General features: G+C 44.0%; 1 protein-coding gene across 1 annotated transcript in view; it reads right to left on the bottom strand.

Annotated features, from left to right (window-relative positions):
* Nucleotides 1-16,630, bottom strand: part of LOC126473361 (platelet glycoprotein V-like) — a 61,999-nt gene extending 45,369 nt beyond the window's left edge. Inside the window, exon 1 of the mRNA XM_050100371.1 lies at nt 16,378-16,630. Coding sequence (XP_049956328.1) covers nt 16,378-16,389 — 12 coding nt within the window. The 5' untranslated portion in view covers nt 16,390-16,630. The remainder of the gene's footprint in view (nt 1-16,377) is intronic.
* Between the last annotated feature and the right edge of the window lie 2,022 nt (nt 16,631-18,652).

Genomic DNA, 18,652 nt, shown 5'->3' with positions numbered 1-18,652 from the left:
ACATCTCCAAGATCAACCATAGGGAAAGAGGAAAATTCTTAAAGTTTCCGTTCCTTTTAGTAACATACGTGGGCTATTTACGCCGTTTTGAAATTTATTCGCTATATTGCGTTCTTGGAGGGACGCGTTCGGTAGTATCAGGAGCGAATTACTCGTTTCATATATCGAATACACTCACTAAGAAGATTCTGTCGTGTCAACCACAGAGAGGCCCATATTCGGTTTTGCGTTCATTGGGAATGAAGTCAGTTGCAGAGGCCCACCCCAGTGAGTGAGAATATGAATATCACTTCAGTAACAGCGAGTTTACTGAACAGCCTACTACGGCATCTCTGCTACTCTCAAACCTTTCAGGGTCCTGCAACACGAACCGTTCTGAAACATGCTTCACAGTCACTTGGACAAATTCTATTTAGCTCAGAGGCCCCCGTATGATTCATGCCATAGTGTACTCCGTTCTACCACTACTCGCAAATCCAGTGAGGGAAATGTAACTGTCTACATGCGTCGATACTGGCCGTGATTTCTTCGCGGACGTTACGCTAGTTGTACGTTGATGGAAGTAGCATTGTTCTGAAGGCTGCCATAAATACCGGTTCTCCAAAGTTATTGGGAAAAGTTTCCTCAAAAGAACATCTTCTTCCACCTATGGAATCACATTAGAGTTCATAGAAAATTTTCGTAATACTGGCGTCTTGGTCGAACCTACAGGTAACGACTCTAGCAGCACGCTTTAAATTACTTTGATGTCCTCTTTAAATCAAAATTTGTGGGAGCAGAACACAGAAGTTATGTGGATTAACCGAATTCAACCATTCGCCTTCCGTACAACGGACCTTACGTGCTGGTCCCATTCTATTCGCTTTGCGACATTACGCATAGATACACAACCTGATCAAAAGTACACTACTGGCCATTTAAATTGCTACACTACGAAGATGAGGTGCTACTGACGCGAAATTTAAACGACAGGAAGAAGATGCTGTGATATGCAAATTATTAGCTTTTCAGAGAATTCACACAAGGTTGGCGCCGGTGGCGACACCTACAACGTGCTGACATGAGGAAAGTTTCCAAACGATTACTCATACACGAACAGCAGTTGACCGGCTTTGCCTGGTGAAACGTTGTTGTGATGCCTCGTGTAAGGAGGAGAAATGCATACCATCCCGTTCCCGACTTCGATAAAGGTCGGATTGTAGCCTATCGCGATTGCGGTTTAACGTATCGTGACATTGCTGCTCGTGTTGGTCGAGATCCAATGACTGTTAGCAGACTATGGAATTGGTGGGTTCAGGAGGGTAATACGGAACGCTGTGCTGGATCCCAACGGCCTCGTATCACTAGCAGTCGAGATGACAGGCATCTTATCCCCATGGCTGTAACGGATCGTGCAGCCACGTCTCGATCCCCGAGTCAACAGATGGGGTCGTTTGCTAGACAACAAACATCTGCACGAACAGTTCGACGACGTTTGCAGCAGCATGGACTGTCAGCTCGGAGACCATGGTTGCGGTTACCCTTGACGCTGCATCACACACAGGAGCGCCTGCGATGGTGTACTCAACAACAAACCTAGTTGCACGAATGGCAAAACGTAATTTTTTCGGATGTATCCAGGTTCTGTTTACAGCATCATAATGGTCGCATCCGTGTTCGGCGACATCGCGGTGAACACAAATTGGAAGCGTGTATTCGCCATTGCCATACTGGCGTATCACCCGGCGTGATGGTATGGGGTGCCATTGGTTACTCGTTTGTCACCTCCTGTTCTCATTGACTGCACTTTAATCAGTGGACGTTACATTTCAGATGTGTTATGACCCGTGGCTCTACCCTTCATTCGATCCCTGCGAAACCCTACATTTCAGCAGGATAATGCATGACCACAGGTTGTAGGTCCTGTACGGGCCTTTCTGGATACAGAAAATGTTCGAGTGCTGCCCTGGCCAGCACTTTCTTCAGATCTCTCACCAACTGAATATGTCTGGTCAATGGTGGCCGAGCATCTGGCTCGTCACAATACGCCAGTCACTACTCTTGATGAACTGTGGTATCGTGTTGTATGGGAAACTGGACCTGTACACGCCATCCAAGCTCTGTTTGACTCAATGCCCAGGCGTATGAAGGCCGTTATTACTGCCAGAGGAGGTTGTTTTGGGTACTGATTTCTCAGGATGTGTGCACCCAAATTGCGTGAAAATGTAATCACACGTCAGTTCTAGTATAATATATTTGTCCAATGAATACCTATTTATCATCTGCATTTCTTGTTGGTGCCGCAATTTTAATGGCCAGTACTGTAATCAGACGCGCCTGCTTAACGCTGAACTAACACTAGGTATCACGAGAGGCCGACGCGCCAGTATAAATTCATTGCGTTGTCAGTAGAGACACGGTAATGGCGGAACCTCCAGGTCAGAGCTCCTCAGTGACCTCGAACACAGAATAATTATTCCATGGCACCTGGGTACCAAGCGCATCAGGAAAATTTCAACTCCTCTAAAGATGCCCCCTCCAAAGCTGTCCAACTCGACTGTTGATGATGCGATTGTGAAGTGCAAGCGCGAAGGAACAACAGTACTTAAAGACCAAGTAGACCTCATTTAAAGGACATCAGGGACCGTCGGACATTGTGAATGGTTATTGTAAGAAATCGTATGAAATTTACGGAAAGAATCACCCGTCATTTCCAAAGTGCTACCGATAGTACAGCTAGCACAATAACTTTGTGTTGAGTGTTATAAGGAATGTAGTATAACGATCTAGCAGCGCCTCATAAGCCAGAGATCTTTCCTTGTAGTCAATAATAAGTGACGCTTGAGGTGGTGTAACAAAAATGGTTCAAATGGCTCTGAGCACTATGGGACTCAACTGCTGAGGTCATTAGTCCCCTAGAACTTAGAACTAGTTAAACCTATCTAACCTAAAGACATCACAAACATTCATGCCCGAGGCAGGATTCGAACCTGCGACCGTAGCGGTCTTGCGGTTCCAGACTGCAGCGCCTTTAACCACACGGCCACTTCGGCCGGCGGTGGTGTAACAAGCGACGCCAGTACTCAGTGGATGTCTGGAAACGTGTGATTTGGAGAGAAGGCACGTTATGGGGTGCCAATCTGTCTAAAGGGTTTCCGTTCGTCGAACGCCTGGAGGGTCGTTACCTGTCGTCATGTGTAACGCCAACAGTCAAGTACTTGCAAAGAGGAGGTGGTGCTACGATTTGAGGGTGTGTTTCGTGCTTAGTCTGCGGTACACTTATCGCGCTTCAGAAAATGCTAAGTGCAGAAGCATATGAACACATTTTACGGCATTGTGAAACGCGTACTTTGGAGGAACAGTTTGAAGACGGTGATAATATCTGCGTAACAACTTACTCTGTCTCAAAGCACCATATTTGGGGCAATTGTATGTGAACAGTAACATTCCCGAAACGGACTGGCCTCGCCACACTCCCTTATTGTACCAAATGGAATATATTTTGCGTTGAAATTATATGCTATCAGAGACCTTTCCGAATCTCAAAACTTTATGCTGGGAATTGAACCCAGGTTTCCTGCTCGCCTAGGTTATGCCCAAACAACTACGACACGCGGGCACATTGGTTTTGCACAACTGCGCGGACTACCCCAGCATGCATCCCTCCTCAGTCAAAATTCCTATTCCTTCTTCAGCCTACCGGTCATTCCCCCTAACCTCGAACAGCACTGGAACAGCACCCCAGCATCAAGTACAACAGCGGATACTTGATGAAACACGGGCATAGGTGTTGTAACCAAATGAAACAGTATAGTACAAGAGACCATTCCAAGTCTGAAACGTCAATGAAGTATATATGCGGACTAAACCGTCAAACGAAAATTTCTACAAAGGCATTGATTCGAACCCAGGTCTCCTGCTCAGTAGGCATTACACCACCCTGGCGCAGCGGGTTTGCAAAACTGCACGGAATAGCTTAGCGCGCCTTCCTCCTCAGTACAAATTGCCATCATGCCACAACACCAGCCTTGATACAAATTTTCATTCATCGCTTCAATTGCATAACTACATACATGTAGGATGAGTTAAAAAGGCGACTGCCTTCCAGACCCCAGCGTTCAATATGACTACATTCTCCGGTTTGCTGGCCGCGGTGTCCGTGCGGTTCTAGGCGCTCCAGTCCGGAGCCGCGCTGCTGATACGGTCGCAGGTTCAAATCCTGCCTCGGGCATGGGTGTGTGTGATGTCCTTAGGTTAGTTAGGTTTAAGTAGTTCTAAGTTCTAGAGGACTGATGACCACAGCAGTTGAGTCCCATAGTGCTCAGAGCCATTTGAACCTTTTCTCCGGTTTCGGCTCTTGAAGATTCGGCTGCCATTCCTCCACAGGCGTTCAGATATCTCATTCAAAGATTACAGAAAAGAATTCAAGCCGTGATGAATGCGATGTGTTGACACACCCCATATTAATGTTCCCAGATATAAAGGGTGGTCCATTGATCGTGAACGGGCCAAATATCTCACGAAATAAGCGTAAAATGAAAAAACTACAATGAACGAAACTTGTACAGCATGAAAGGGAAAACCAGATGGCGCTATGGTTGGTTCGCTAGATGGCGCTGCCATAGGTAAAACGGTTATCAACTGCGTTGTTTTAAATAGGAACCCCATTTTTATTACATATTCGTGTGGTACGTAAAGAAATATAAACGTTTTAATTGTACCACATTTTTGGCTTTTTGAAAGATGCCGCTGTAATAGTCACAAACATATGGCTCACAATTTAAACGAACAGTTGGTAACAGGTAGGTTTTTTAAATTAAAATACAGAACATAGGTACGTTTGAACATTTTATTTCGGTTGTTACAATGTGAAACATGTAACTTTGTGAACTTATCATTTCTGAGAACGCATGCTGTTACAGCGTGATTACCTGTAAATACCACATTAACGCAATAAATGTTCAAAATGATGTCCGCCAACCTCAATGCATTTGACAATATGTGTAACGACATTCCTCTCAGCTGCGAGTAGTTCGCCTTCCGTGCTGTTCGCACATACATTGACAATGCGCTGACGCATTTTGTCAGATGTTGTCGGTGCATCACGATAGCAAACATCCTTCAACTTCCCCCCCCCCCCGGAAAGAAATCCGGGGACGTCAGATCCGGTGAATGTGCTGGCCAATCCACCTGTCATGAAATATACTTGTCAACAACGCTTCAACCGCACGCGAGCTATGTGCCGGACATCCATCATGTTGGAAGTACATAGCCATTTTGTCATGCAGTGAAACATCTTGTAGTAACATCGGTAGAGAATTAAGTAGGTCGTCGGCTGATACTCGTATCCGAGTTTTCATTTCTCTCCTGAGATTTCCTTTGTCACAGTTCAGGCGTGGAAGTGTCGTTGATGGTTTAGCAATCCAATCCTAGCGTGGAACAGGCGGCCACAGACATTACAGCTGATGGAAGGTGGAGGACGTGGCTGAGCCTGGAGGAGTTTACGTCTCCATTCTTCGGCGTTCCAGCTCAAAGTTTTGAAGAGCATTTGAGTAACTGAGCGCCAGCGACTTCGGTCATCTGCTATTGTGGACCAGTTACTCGGATCGGTGTTCAAGTTTTTCAGATTTTACTTGTACTGATCCTTATAACGTTTGAGAGGGGCACATCGTGGCGTTTTACCTGTGCTCACTTCGCTGTACAGCATTTGGCGTGTGTTATTTTTCATCCACTGCACATGTACGACCCATCTGAGTTGATGCCCAATGATAAGAGCTTCCATGATATGCATGTTTGCTTTCTCAGGAACAGCCGTGTTGGATATGAAGTCATTCCATTTCAGGTTCATGATATATCTTAGCTTCTGTTGGTTGAAGCGTTCTAGTTTCTTCAGATCGCAGCGATATAACGTCCAGGTTTCGCAACCACATAGCAGGGTGGAAATGACTACAGCTTTGTACACCATCAGTTTGGTGTACAGTGTTAGGTCTTTATTCAGGAAGACACGCTTTGTAAGACGTCAAAATGCTACACGGGCAGCACGTAATCTATTCTCCACATCTTTTCCAGATGAGCAGTTAGATGACAGTTTGCTTCCCAGGTAGAGGAAATGGTCCACTTGTTCCAAGGGTGTATCATAAATGGATATGCTGAAGTCAGGAACGAAGGAGCCAGGAGTTGGCTGCGCCATCACATTTGTCTTTGGATTATTGATGGATAGACCAAATCGTTCGTACGCCCTGCTGAAGGAATCAACTGACAGCTGCAACTCTGCAGGTGAATGAGCTGGAGAAGCATTGTCATCAGCATACTGCAGCTCTGTCACACGAGTGGTACTGGTGAACCTATTTGAATGGAGTCTTGACTGGTTGAATAATCTTCCATCAAACCTGTACTTTAGTTCTATTCCTGCATTGTTTAAGGTTGTCTCGTAAAGCATAGCTGCCAGATACAATGCAAATAATGTTGGTGCAAGAACGCATCCTTGTCTAAGCCCACTTGTTATTGGTAATTCATCAGTCGTTTCATTCTGGTACGGGACCTGTCCAGTCATATCATCGTGGAGAGCTTCAAACAGGTCAACAAAATGTTCAGGGCAGCCGAAGCGTTTTAAGACCATCCACATGGCTTCTCTGGGAACTGTATCAAAGACCTTTTCTAGATCGTAGAAAACAAGTAGTAAAGGCTTTTGCTGTTCTCTGCACTTCTGCTGTAGTTGTCGTGCACAGAAAATCATGTCAATTGTCCCTCTTGAAGGTCGAAACCCGTATTGAGACTCAGGTAGTATAGTCTCTAAAAGTGTCTGGAGGCGATTTAAAAGGATTCTTGCAAAAATTTTGCCAGTGACAGAGAGTAGAGATATTCCCCGTAGTTACCACAGACGCTTCTGCCGCCCTTCTTGAAGATGGTGACAATTGTGGAGTTGTTCAAGTCAGCTGGTACCTTGCGGGTTTCCCACATTAGTAGAATGAGTGAGAAGAGTCTAGTTTTTAGAGGCAAGCCGCCACCCTCAATAAGCTCCATCGGGATGCTGTCAGGTCCAGGAGCCTTCCCAGGTTTCACACTCTTGAGTGCTTTGCAAAATTCTTGAAAAGTTGGAGGATCAGCCGTCCAGGGCTTTGGAGGGTGCTGTGGGACATTTTTGAGAAAATCTCCAGCGGCAGTAGAAGGGCGGTTTAACAGTGAGCTGAAGTGCTCTTTCCAACGATTTAAGATGTTCTGACTTTCAGTAAGAATGGTGAAGTTGTCAGCAGCTTTCAGTGTTCCTGATGAGGAGCGGATAGGTCCATACAGCTCTTTAATACCAGCGTAGAAGCCACGCAGGTTCCTTGCATCGGAAAGATTTTGGAGTTCTGTGGCACTCTGTTGCCACCATTTGTTCTTGATTACCCGTATTTCACTTTGACATTTCTGCTCGAGTTCTTGAAAGTGTGCTTTCTTTTCTGCGCAGGACGGATCTTGATCAAGGGATAGGTAAGCATCCCGCTTTGCATTGATGATGGCTTGGATTTCTCCATGGTTGTTATCAAACCAGTCACTTCTTTTCCGTGGACTAAAACCAACAACATTCTCAGCAGTTTCTTTGACGATGTTCTTTAATGTGGTCCATTCTTGTTCGACGTCATCTGTGGTTCCTGGAGCTTTGTTAAGTTGTTTCACAGTATGTCTTGGAAGTGTGAGCGAACGTTTTTGTTGTTCAGGTTGCTTATGTTGAATTTTCTGCGTGGTGGGTTTTTGTTGTTCAGATTGCTTATGTTGAATTTTCTGCGTGATGGGTTTGAAAAGTGGGATCGTGGCTTGCGATACTTTGGTACTCTCAAACGGCTGACTAAAAGTCTATGGTCAGTCCAGCACTCATCAATGTTTAGTGCTGCTTTTGTGATGAGATGCTGTCGCGCAATAACGTAGTCTATAAGATGCCAATGTTTGGAGCGTGGGTGCATCCCTGTGGTCTTATAGCGGTTACGCAAACGGAATTGGGTTTTGGAGATGAAAAGCTCGTGCTCAGCACATAGACCAAGAAGTAACAACCCATTTGCATTGCAATTTCCCACCCCTTGTTTACTCAAGACGTCTCTCCAAAAACGGTTGTCCCTTCCCACTCTGGCATTGAAATCACCAAGTAAAATTAATTTATCTTGAATGGGTATTTTAGAGAGAGTACTGTTCAGTTGGTGGTAGAACTGATTCCTTGTGTCTTCATCACTGTCTAAAGCAGGAGCATATGCAGAGACGAAGGTGACGAATCTGTCTGAACCAATGGGTACTCTAAGAGTCATCAGTCTTTCATTAATCTTTCATTAATTGAGACAGGTGTAAGTCGAAGATCTTTCACTATTTTCGTTTTTACGGCAAATCCTGCACCCTGGATGCTTGGTTCTCCTACGTAGGTAATCAGCATACATTGCACCATTTAGATTGCCTTAGATAAAATGGGGGCCAATTATCCTTCCTCCCATATTGCCGCACCATACATTAACCCGCCAAATTCGCTGATGTTCCACTTGTCGCAGCCATCGTGGATTTTCCGTTGCCCAATAGTGTATATTATGCCGATTTACGTTACCACTCTTGGTGAATGACGCTTCGTCGCTAAATAGAACGCGTGCAAAAAATCTATCATCGTCCCGTAATTTTTCTTATTCCCAGTGGCAGAACTGTACACGACGTTCAAATTCGTCGCCATGCAATTCCTGGTGCATAGAAATAGAGAACGGGTGCAATCTATGTTGATGTAGCATTCTCTACACCGACGTTTTTGAGATTCCAGATTCTTGCCAAGTTTGTCTGCTACTGATGTGGGCATCATTTGTTGCAGGTAGTGGTTGACGTTTCACATGTGGCTAAACACTTCCTGTTTCCTTAAATAACGGAACTATCCGGCGGACGGTCAGGACACTTGGATAATGCCGTCCAGGATACCGAGCAGTATACATGGCACACGACCGTTGTGCATTTTGATCACAATATCCATACATAAACACGATATCGACCTTTTACGCAATTGGTAAACGGTCCATTTTAACAGGGGTAATATATCACGAAGCAAATACCGTCCGCACTGGCAGAATGTTACGAGATACCACGTACTTATACGTTTGTGACTATTACAGCGCCATCTATCACAAACTAAATCATTCATATTTCTTTACTTACTACACGAATATGTAATAAAAACGTGGGTTCCTATTTTAAAAAATGCAGTTGATATCCGTTTGACCTATGGCAGCGCCATATAGCGGGCCAACTATAGCGCCATCTGGTTTCCCCCTTCAAGTTTCGTTCTTTGTAGTTTCTTCGTTTGATGCTTACTATCAATGGACCACCCTGTATGTCCAAATATTGCTGGCGAAATAGTGGCTGTGTCAAGCTAAGCTCCATTAATGCAGTTGCAGATTGCTACTCACCCAGCTCTTCAGATCTGATCTAGCTCACATCCCTGGAAGGGAATCTCACCGATTATTTCAAATAAACCGAAAATAGCCATCCGGGAATCGCAAGCACTAATGGAACACGAGGCATCCCGCGCAACTCCGGTGGCGCGGTATACATTAGACCGTGTTAATAATCTAGAGGTGGCTGCTTATTAACTCAATAACTCTGTGTGATGGCTTTGCGTTCGGTAACCACCGCCAGTAACAATGCGGCCGTTAATGACGAGCGCAGTTGGGTACACACGGGCGGCGCGCGCGTTGGCGAGCGGCTGGGGAAACGGGCGGGCCGCGGCGCTGCACCACAGGGTAGCCGAGCGGCGCCGCTGCTGCCGCTGCTGCTGCTGCTGCTGCTGCTGCTGCGGCAAGCTCGCGTTTCTCTCTCGCCACTATTGTAGCCACGGGCGAAATTTAATAAGCTTTGACGGCGATGCGCTGCTAGTTAATTACCGTTACACTGAAGTACAGCCGCCAAACTCACTCCACACACCAGTTTTCATGGATTAGTACATCCAGTATTCCTTTTAGCTATAGCGACTACGTAGACTTGCGTTTTAAACACATTGTAACTTTTGTAGGTAATTTTTTACCTGATAGTTTGATAGCGCCAGAGACTTGTTATTGCGTAAGGTACAGCAGTATCAATACAGGGTGATTCAGCTGCCCCTAGCCCTGGGTTTCACGCAACCAGCAAGATGCTTAAATACCACACACAGGATTTTCACCGTCTCTAGCTCGCCACTTGCAAACTATTAGAAATACAGAAAAAGCTGACATGGTCTTTTTTAGGTAATTTAGTACAGTTAAATTTTGTACTGGAAAGCTTTATTGCTAGAGATTGCACTTTTAGAAGTACTTAAAAAAAGTTCGAAACTGACTTTCTAACACGTTTTTTCTGAATAACTCAAAAATCGTCGCTTCCAGCGGAGACCTATCCCACTACAAAATATCGTTCCATTACATTTCCTACAGAAATATCTTACGGGTCTTTTTCTGTAGGGGTAGTAGTCTGTACATTGGATGCGAGAGAATATGAAAATCTTGTGTGTGGTGTTTCATGGTGGTGTGAAAGGTTAAGTCAGGGCATTGTCCCAGTTGCCGGTTGCCTAACGATTTTCAGGGGAACCAAAAATTTCGTTCCCAGTATTTCATGCAGATATTGTCCTAATTTAGAAATTTAAAATGCTGTTATAATCAACTCATTAAGAGCTGTATCCTATATTAAATGTTTAACACAAGAAGTCAAGTAATATAGGTGGAATGTGCAAATATATCTTTAGGCAGCATAAAACACAGCATGTAAATTACCCTAGTTACTATCAGGCAGTATCTGCGAACATGAGCAGTTGGCAACTTGCAACAAACTTTACACAAGTTTCAAACCTCTACGAAACTTTTTCTTACTGATACCTCCAGCAATATTATGAAATGAAAAAAAAAAGATTATATTTTCGCTGTTAATGCAGTAAAACAGAGGTATCAGGCATGGGGTTTTAATTTATTGCTTCTTCACTACTAACTCTATTCGCAAAACACTTCGAAGACAGCATCCAAATGTACCAATGTAAGTGCCAGCAAAATTATGTCTCTGTGCGACTTGTAGTACAGGAGAAACGACAACAAACATTGAGATGCGCGAAAAAATCCCGATTAAAATTGAACTGAAATTATCCAAGCTATAGTCTTCCAGTGTTTGATAACGAGAGCACTCAGCGACTTCGAAAGAACTTTAAACTTATTTTCAAACCTTTTCTACACCCTTTTCTGATTTTATAACTCATTCACATCTACATTTACACTATGAGCCACATTACGGTGTCTGGTGGAGGTTACATTGTGTACTACTGTCACGTCCCGTTTTCCTGTTCCAGTCGCGTATGGTTCACGGGAATAGCGATTGCTGCTAAGCCACTCTGTGGGTTTGAATCTCTCCAATTTTATCTTTACGGTCTTTCCATGAGGTACACGTAGGTTGAAGCACTACACTGGTTGACTGTTCAGGGAACATACGCTCTCGGAATTGTAACAGTATACCGTTCAGTAATGCGGAATTCCTCTCTGTCTCTCACTTGTGCTGACTGATCACCTCCATGACCCTTTTGTGGATACTAAGTGAAACTATGAAGGAACGTGCTGCTTTTCTTCGTATCTTTCCTTTATAAGTCCTACCTGGAAAGCAGACCCACGATCAATATTCAAACTTTTTCATCTGTAAAGTAACCACACTTTTGAAGCTGTTATATACATGGATTTCAATTCTTTGAACAATTCAGGGTCGGGAGTTCACTGGTATGTCACTAACGAATTGTGACTGAGGAAAATCCAGAGGGTAAATACAACAACAAACTTTGTGCTCTGCTTTACGGCAGGTCTTGTCATGGGGAAAGCCTCGTCAGAGTGGTCCACCGCATGAGCATCTAGGGAAGTGATTCCAGTGGTGGTTTACCGTCTCCTTCTACTGGTGATGATGAAATGATAATGAGGACAACACAACACCCAGTCCCTGAGCGGAGAAAATCTCCGACCCAGCCGGGAATCGAACCCGAGCACCTCGGTGAGACAGACCGCCGCGCTGACCACTCGGGGAGAACAGAGGGTGAATAAATAACTAATATTTATATATATGTGCCATACAGCAGAACCACTTCGACTAAAGATTGGTGGATGTTTAGGAACTTTTCTGAGCATTTTGGAGCCGGCCGGTGTGGCCGAGCCGTTCTAGACGCTTCAACCAGGAACCGCGAAAACCGCTACGGTCACAGGTTCGAATCCTGCCTCGGGCATGACTGTGTGTGATGTCCCTAGGTTAATTAGGTTTAAGTAATTCTGAGTTATAGGGGACTGATGGCCTCAGATGGTTAGACCCATAGTGCTCAGAGCCATTTGAACCCATTGCTGTTTATGAATGGAAGAAATCTCAAAATGTGGATAAATGAAAGGTAATACGCAAGAAATGTAACTCAAACCCAGAAGTTTCCATTTACATAACTATATCGCATCTGCCAGTACAACCTTCTGGGCTGTAACAGTCTATGTCACTGAGATAATTACGTATTGGCGTATATGTACCGTATAATCGTATCTCAGTTATCAGTAGACTACCTGTTAGAGTTTACTGAAATCTAATACGCACTAGCATATATTATTTGCTCGGTACCGTGTTTGTGAATCTATTTTTATTCAGGAGAGAAAAATATCATCATAATGGTCGAGTTGAATGTACGGTCTAAAGTACTGCAACACAGGGACGCATCTTCTTTGTGGTACCGATGTGAAGGCTACCTAAATTAAGAATGAAGAACTTAGGGAATTATCATACACAGGAAAGAAAATCATAAAGACACCCGAAGCGACCTTATAGTTAGAATCAAATCTGAAAAATTAAATTTGGTAAACAGTATCGTGACATCTAACCGCCCAGACCTCGTAGGCGAAAGAAATTCTTGTAGTAACATTAAACTGAAAAACAACGGTATTAATAGCACATTATGTGTATGAAGCCTTAGGAGGTGTTCACAAAAGAAAGACGATAGAAGATGCATTCGTAATTGATTCAATACAAATGGTTGAAGCCGGAGGCAAAATAAGACAAAAGCAAGCTGCACAATTGCTTGCGGAATTTCTGTGGAAGAAGACAACGCCTATAATTACAGAACTGAGTAGTCAAGATAAAGTATCGTTTTGTCTGGGTTTCATAGACGTTGAAAATATTTTTACCATAGTGAACTTTTCCATCTGCAGTGCCGTGTGCACTGCTGTGAAACTTCCTTAGGGATGAAAACTGTTTTTCGGACAGGGACTCGATCCTGGGACCTTTGCATTTCGCGGGCCAGTGCTGACCGCCTGAGCTACCCAAAAACGACTCACGAACCCATCCTCAAAACTGTATTTCCGTCAATACCTCATCTCCTATCATACAAACTTCACAAAAGTCCTCCTGCTTTGTGTGAATCTAAAATGTTACATTAAAATCTATAATAACAGCCCTTTAACATTTAATGAAATTATCATCATATACTGATTCCATTAGAATTCATCAGGGCAGCGAGAAATTTAAAGTCGATAGAGGACCAGGAAAGGTCACCCCACATCAGCGACACTATTCTCAGCAGTCCTGCTGGTTGTTATCAGACACTGAAACAGGGGAAACGAAGAAGTAATTCGCGTTCACGGGACAACTGTCGCTTGGCTGGTAAGTTTTCCTTTTATCCAGTGGACATAAACCTTAGAAACTAATGGTACAACGTAGCACAACAAGCATTAATAATAACGCGACAAAAATAGCGGTCAATGAATAAATCTAAAACAAAATAGTACTAAACTGAGAAAACTGGAAGATCTAGCTATAGAGGCTTAGCATTTAAGGCAGTTAAGGAAAGTTAGTGGATGACAAGGAAGAGTAGAACGTAGAAACCTAAAAGTGGCGTTTATCGTATTTGATACACTAGAGTGGGTGTTCGAAATTAAATTGCCGACACACGTGTAAAGTGATATTTACAGTCAATAGACTCGGATGAGTAAAATGTAAGGATTAAAGTAATTTTCGCATGGCGTGTCGCTGCGAAGTAACAAAGCGCGATGAAAGTTAGACCATACGCAGAAAGGTACAGTATAATATAGAAAGTAACTAAAAGAAATGTGCAATCACGTGAACAGAAATGGCACCTATCCTCAAATAAATTATTACATTCACGTTAATGAGATTCATGACGTACTGTGGATGCCACAAAAAGCGGTGATTGTTACTTACCAGAGTGCTTGGTCACCACGGTCGGTAATACATATTCTGCAAAGTGTCCCCATGCTAGCCACGCTGTTGGTAAGTTCTTGTGTTATGTTGTTCCATTACTCCACAAAACACTGCGGCTGACAAATGCTTGATGATCGATAGTGCGAGCGGACATCCTGCAGCAAGTCTCCCCAGCGCACCCTACACGTTGCCGATAGGATTTGAGTCGGGGAAGCGACCAGGCTAGTCCATTTCCAAAATATGCTCTCGTCACGAGAGCTCCTCCACCTGTGCTACTCGATACGGTCGCGCATTGTCATCCACAAAAAATGAAATCAGGGTCTATTCAACCCCTCAAAAGACGCAAATGCGGAAGGGTACAGGGTCATTGACCGGTGAGTGTTACGTGTTCAAAGATTTGGAGGTCAGTACGCTCACATAACATTATACCTCCAACACTAAAACGATCATGTTAGTCCAGATTTGACATACCGTCATACGGTGAGAGGTGGGAACGTGTAATGCAACCAGGGTCACTCATGCTGATTAAACAAATCCGCGACGAATCTCAAGGATCTTCATTGCAGCTTTCCTATCCGTTCCGTTACCCCTAGTTGGTATCAAGGTATACATCTACATACAGACATCATATAACTAATGAGGAGGTATTGAATAGGACTGGGGAGAAGTTTGTGGCACAACTTGACTAGAAGAAGGGATCGGTTGGTAGGACATGTTCTGAGGCATCAAGGGCTCACCAATTTAGTATTGGAGGGCAGCGTGGAGAGTAAAAATCGTAGAGGGAGACCAATAGGTGAATACACTAAGCAGTTTCAGTAGGATGTAGGTTGCAGTAAGTACTGGGAGATGAAGCTTGCACAGAATAAAGTAGCCTGGAGAGCTGCATCAAACCAGTCTCAGGACTGAAGACCACATCAACAACAACATACTCCGCAAGCCACCTTATAGTCCGTGGCGGAGGGTACCCTCTACCACTATTAATTTTTACCTTTCCTGTTCCATTCTAAAACAGAGGGAGGAAAAGCGACCGTCTATGTGATTCCGTACGTAGCATAATTCCTTTTATCCCCGTGGTTCATACACGAAAGACACGTTGACAGCAATACAATCGTTCTGCAGTCTGCTGCAAATGCCGGTTCTGTAAATTTTCTCAGTAGATTTCCTCGAAAAGAACGACGCTTTCCCTCCTGGGATTCGCATTTGAGCCCCGAAGCATCTCTGTAGCACTCACGTGTTGATCGAACCAACCGGTAACAAATCTATTAGCCTGCCTCTGCAATGCTTCGTTGTGTTTCTTTAATCCGACCTGGTGCGGATCCGAAACACTAACAGAATGTGTCACACTATTGTTCTACACCGGTTATCACTTACAGATGAACCACACTTTTCAAAAAGTCTCCCAATAAACCGAAGTCGACCATTAGCTTTGTCTACTACAGACGCTACATGCTCGTTTAATTTCCCATCGCTTTTCTACGTTACGCCTAGGTATTTAATGCACCTCAATGTGTCAAGCGGCACATTAATAATACTGTATAACGTTTGGATGTTGCTTTTCCTGTTCATTTGAATTAACTATATTAGTCAAGATCGCAGAACTATTTATAATCATTCGTAAGTAGTTTCGGCTAAAACAGCAAGCCGTCTTTAGAACAAATATGACAACCATTGCTGTGTCTAAGCACCAGCTCGGTTGGAGACACACTGTCATAAAAGTAATATTATTCGGATCCCAACCTTAGGGGTAACAACCTGAATAAATCAGAATCACATTATTACTCTGTAACTAGCCGTCGCAGTCCACTGCACCCTCAACCGAAATTCTTAGAAAATACTAAACAGAAACCAGGAAATTTTGTCGATGGGTTTCTGGTTCACATTGTGTATTGTGTGTATACCTCGAAGTACGCGGAACGCTATCGTGACTTCTGGAGACGCCCACTGTTACGAACGACACGTATTTTTGCTCTATTTAGATTCTGCTTGAACAGTGTTACTCGGGTCGCTAACCTGTTTTGGTCTTAATTTTAATTTTAACCGGCTTCAGTATGAATTGGTCTAGTGCCTTATGGCCATGAGATATCGTGTGCGGCTCTGTAGCGGAACGTGTGAAGCTGGACAGTGTCACAGTAGAGTACAGACTAAAGAACGGATATCCAAGCTCCCAAAAAGGCACAAATGGTTTTAAAAAATGAGAGAGAATAGTTAGGTACTTACTTGTAAATTCATTGTAGAAACTGCTGTTAGTTTCCTATTGACAGTGACACACTTTCCACGTCCTATATTTCTTAATATTGACACGGTAACTAAATAAGTAATTACGGTATACGAAGCGTAGTACGTTAACGCAAAAGCAAGACAAAAGTGCTACAGCTCTGCTGTACGCTGTGTTGGTACACCCAGTGAGGCGGTCGGTCACCAAGGAAGGTCCACTGTACACAGTACACAACACACTGTGTGTTCCTCGAACACTGGCGGTGGCTGTCTGGGCTCGCGGAAGCTGCGGCTTCCTGGTGTGGACGAAACTTCCTGCGCAGGAAGCAGCGCGGTCAGTTCAGAGTCTTGCAACAGACGCCTTGAGTCCCGAATTATGGACAGATTACGTGTTTGTCCGCTTTTCAGAGTGGTTACAGCTTTTGTAGATGATTTCATAACCCAAAAAAGTGGCCCAGGTACTGAACAATATACCAGGGCATGACACGATCGTTTGAACCAAACACCATTTTGAGGAAACTGTATGCCCACATGATTGGTTGGATGTTTCGGGAAGGAGACCAGACAGCGAGGTCATCGGTCTCATCGGATTAGGGAAGGACAGGGAAGGAAGTCGGCCGTGCCCTTTGAAAGGAACCATCCCGGCGGAAAACCTAAATCAGGATGGCCGGACGCGGGATCGAACCGTCGTCCTCCCGAATGCGAGTCCAGTGTCTAACCACTGCGCCACCTCGCTCGGTATGCCCACCTGGGAAATAGTTTACATACATATAGAGAAGATTATTCTCCGCGGTACTGCAAACGGCTACGACGTACAGTACCGGTTGGCACATTTAACAGGAGGGTGATCCAGGGGCTTGATAGTGAAGAATGTTGTGTGCAGTATTTGCGCAGTATCACTAATGCATTCCAAGACATATACTCATAGCTTGTGGAAAAAAAAAATTACTGGTAAATCAGAGTAAGACTCAGCTTGTACAGTTTATAACGCACAGTTCAACAAAAACTGACCTTTCGATTACACAGAATTGCGTATGATTAGTGAGACTGAAAAGTTTAAATTCCCAGGGGATAAGATAGTAAGCTGTCGTGGAAAGCCTATAATCAGGTTCAAAATGGTTCAAATGGCTCTGAGCACAATGGCACTTACGTTCTGAGGTCATCAGTCCCCTAGAACTTAGAACTACTTAAACCTAACTAACTTAAGGACATTACACACATTACACACGAGGGAGGACTCGAGCCTGCGGCCGTAGCGGTCGCGCGGTTCCAGACTGCAGCGCCTAGAACCGCTAGGCCAATCCGGTCGGCCCTATAATCAGGATATGCTTTCTTTAAGATTAGACCAGAGTCTGAAATAAGTGGTAGATCAACACGAAAAGTAGTCTACTTCGTATATTTTCGTTGACTTATTTGTTAAGTTTAGGATTGGTAAGCAGGGAACATGGGCTGCTGGAGCGGAATGCTGACACCATTTGAGGATGCCAAAATCTATTTGCATCACGTTAATTAAAACACAGCAGTGGTAACAACACGCTGATAAATTGCAATGATCTACACCGATTATTCAATTGTCTAAAAGTAATGAGAATAATTCAGAAATTTTGAAAGGGAAACAACCTTATGGCCCCAACTTTAAATTAATTAAATATTACTCTACACAAATATAATTTTAACATAACCGCAGATCTGAGCTCACTAGTCGTGAAATTAAGTCAATTATCAGGACCTGTGAACATGAAACATAACAATTTGTAAAAGCTGTCAAGTAGGTTTCAAAAATACTCAAACAGCAAGTTCTCACACATACGTGAATTAACTATTGTGGAAAACATTCGGCAATATGATATTATGATAGCCGGAAAGATCTACACAGCAATCAGCACATTCTCGACGTTTAGTGTTCACATCGGCCGCGCGTCTGAACTCCGTGCATGAGTGCTCGAGTGACAACAACAGGCAAGAGGGCCTGCCCATACCAATAACTGTTTCTGGAACACAAAAACCCAGTATTAATACACAATTCACTAAAATACGAAAACCAAGGCCGGCTGGCGCTTTAGTCTGGAACCACGCGTCCAGTACGGTCGCAGGTTCGAATCCTGCCTCGGGCATGGATGGGTCTGCTGTCCTTAGGTTAGTTATGTTTAAGTAGTTCTAAGTTCTAGGGGACTGATGACCCCAGATGTTAAGTCACATAGTGCTCAGAGACATTTGAACCATTTTGAAACCAAATATCCCGGACCCACGCCCAAGTGGTTTAAGGAATGACTAGCGA

The sequence above is a fragment of the Schistocerca serialis genome, chromosome 1, assembly GCF_023864345.2.
Source record: "Schistocerca serialis cubense isolate TAMUIC-IGC-003099 chromosome 1, iqSchSeri2.2, whole genome shotgun sequence".
NCBI lineage: Eukaryota > Metazoa > Arthropoda > Insecta > Orthoptera > Acrididae > Schistocerca > Schistocerca serialis.
Note: the sequence above shows the minus strand (reverse complement) of the source record. Positions and strands in the feature narration are given on the sequence as shown.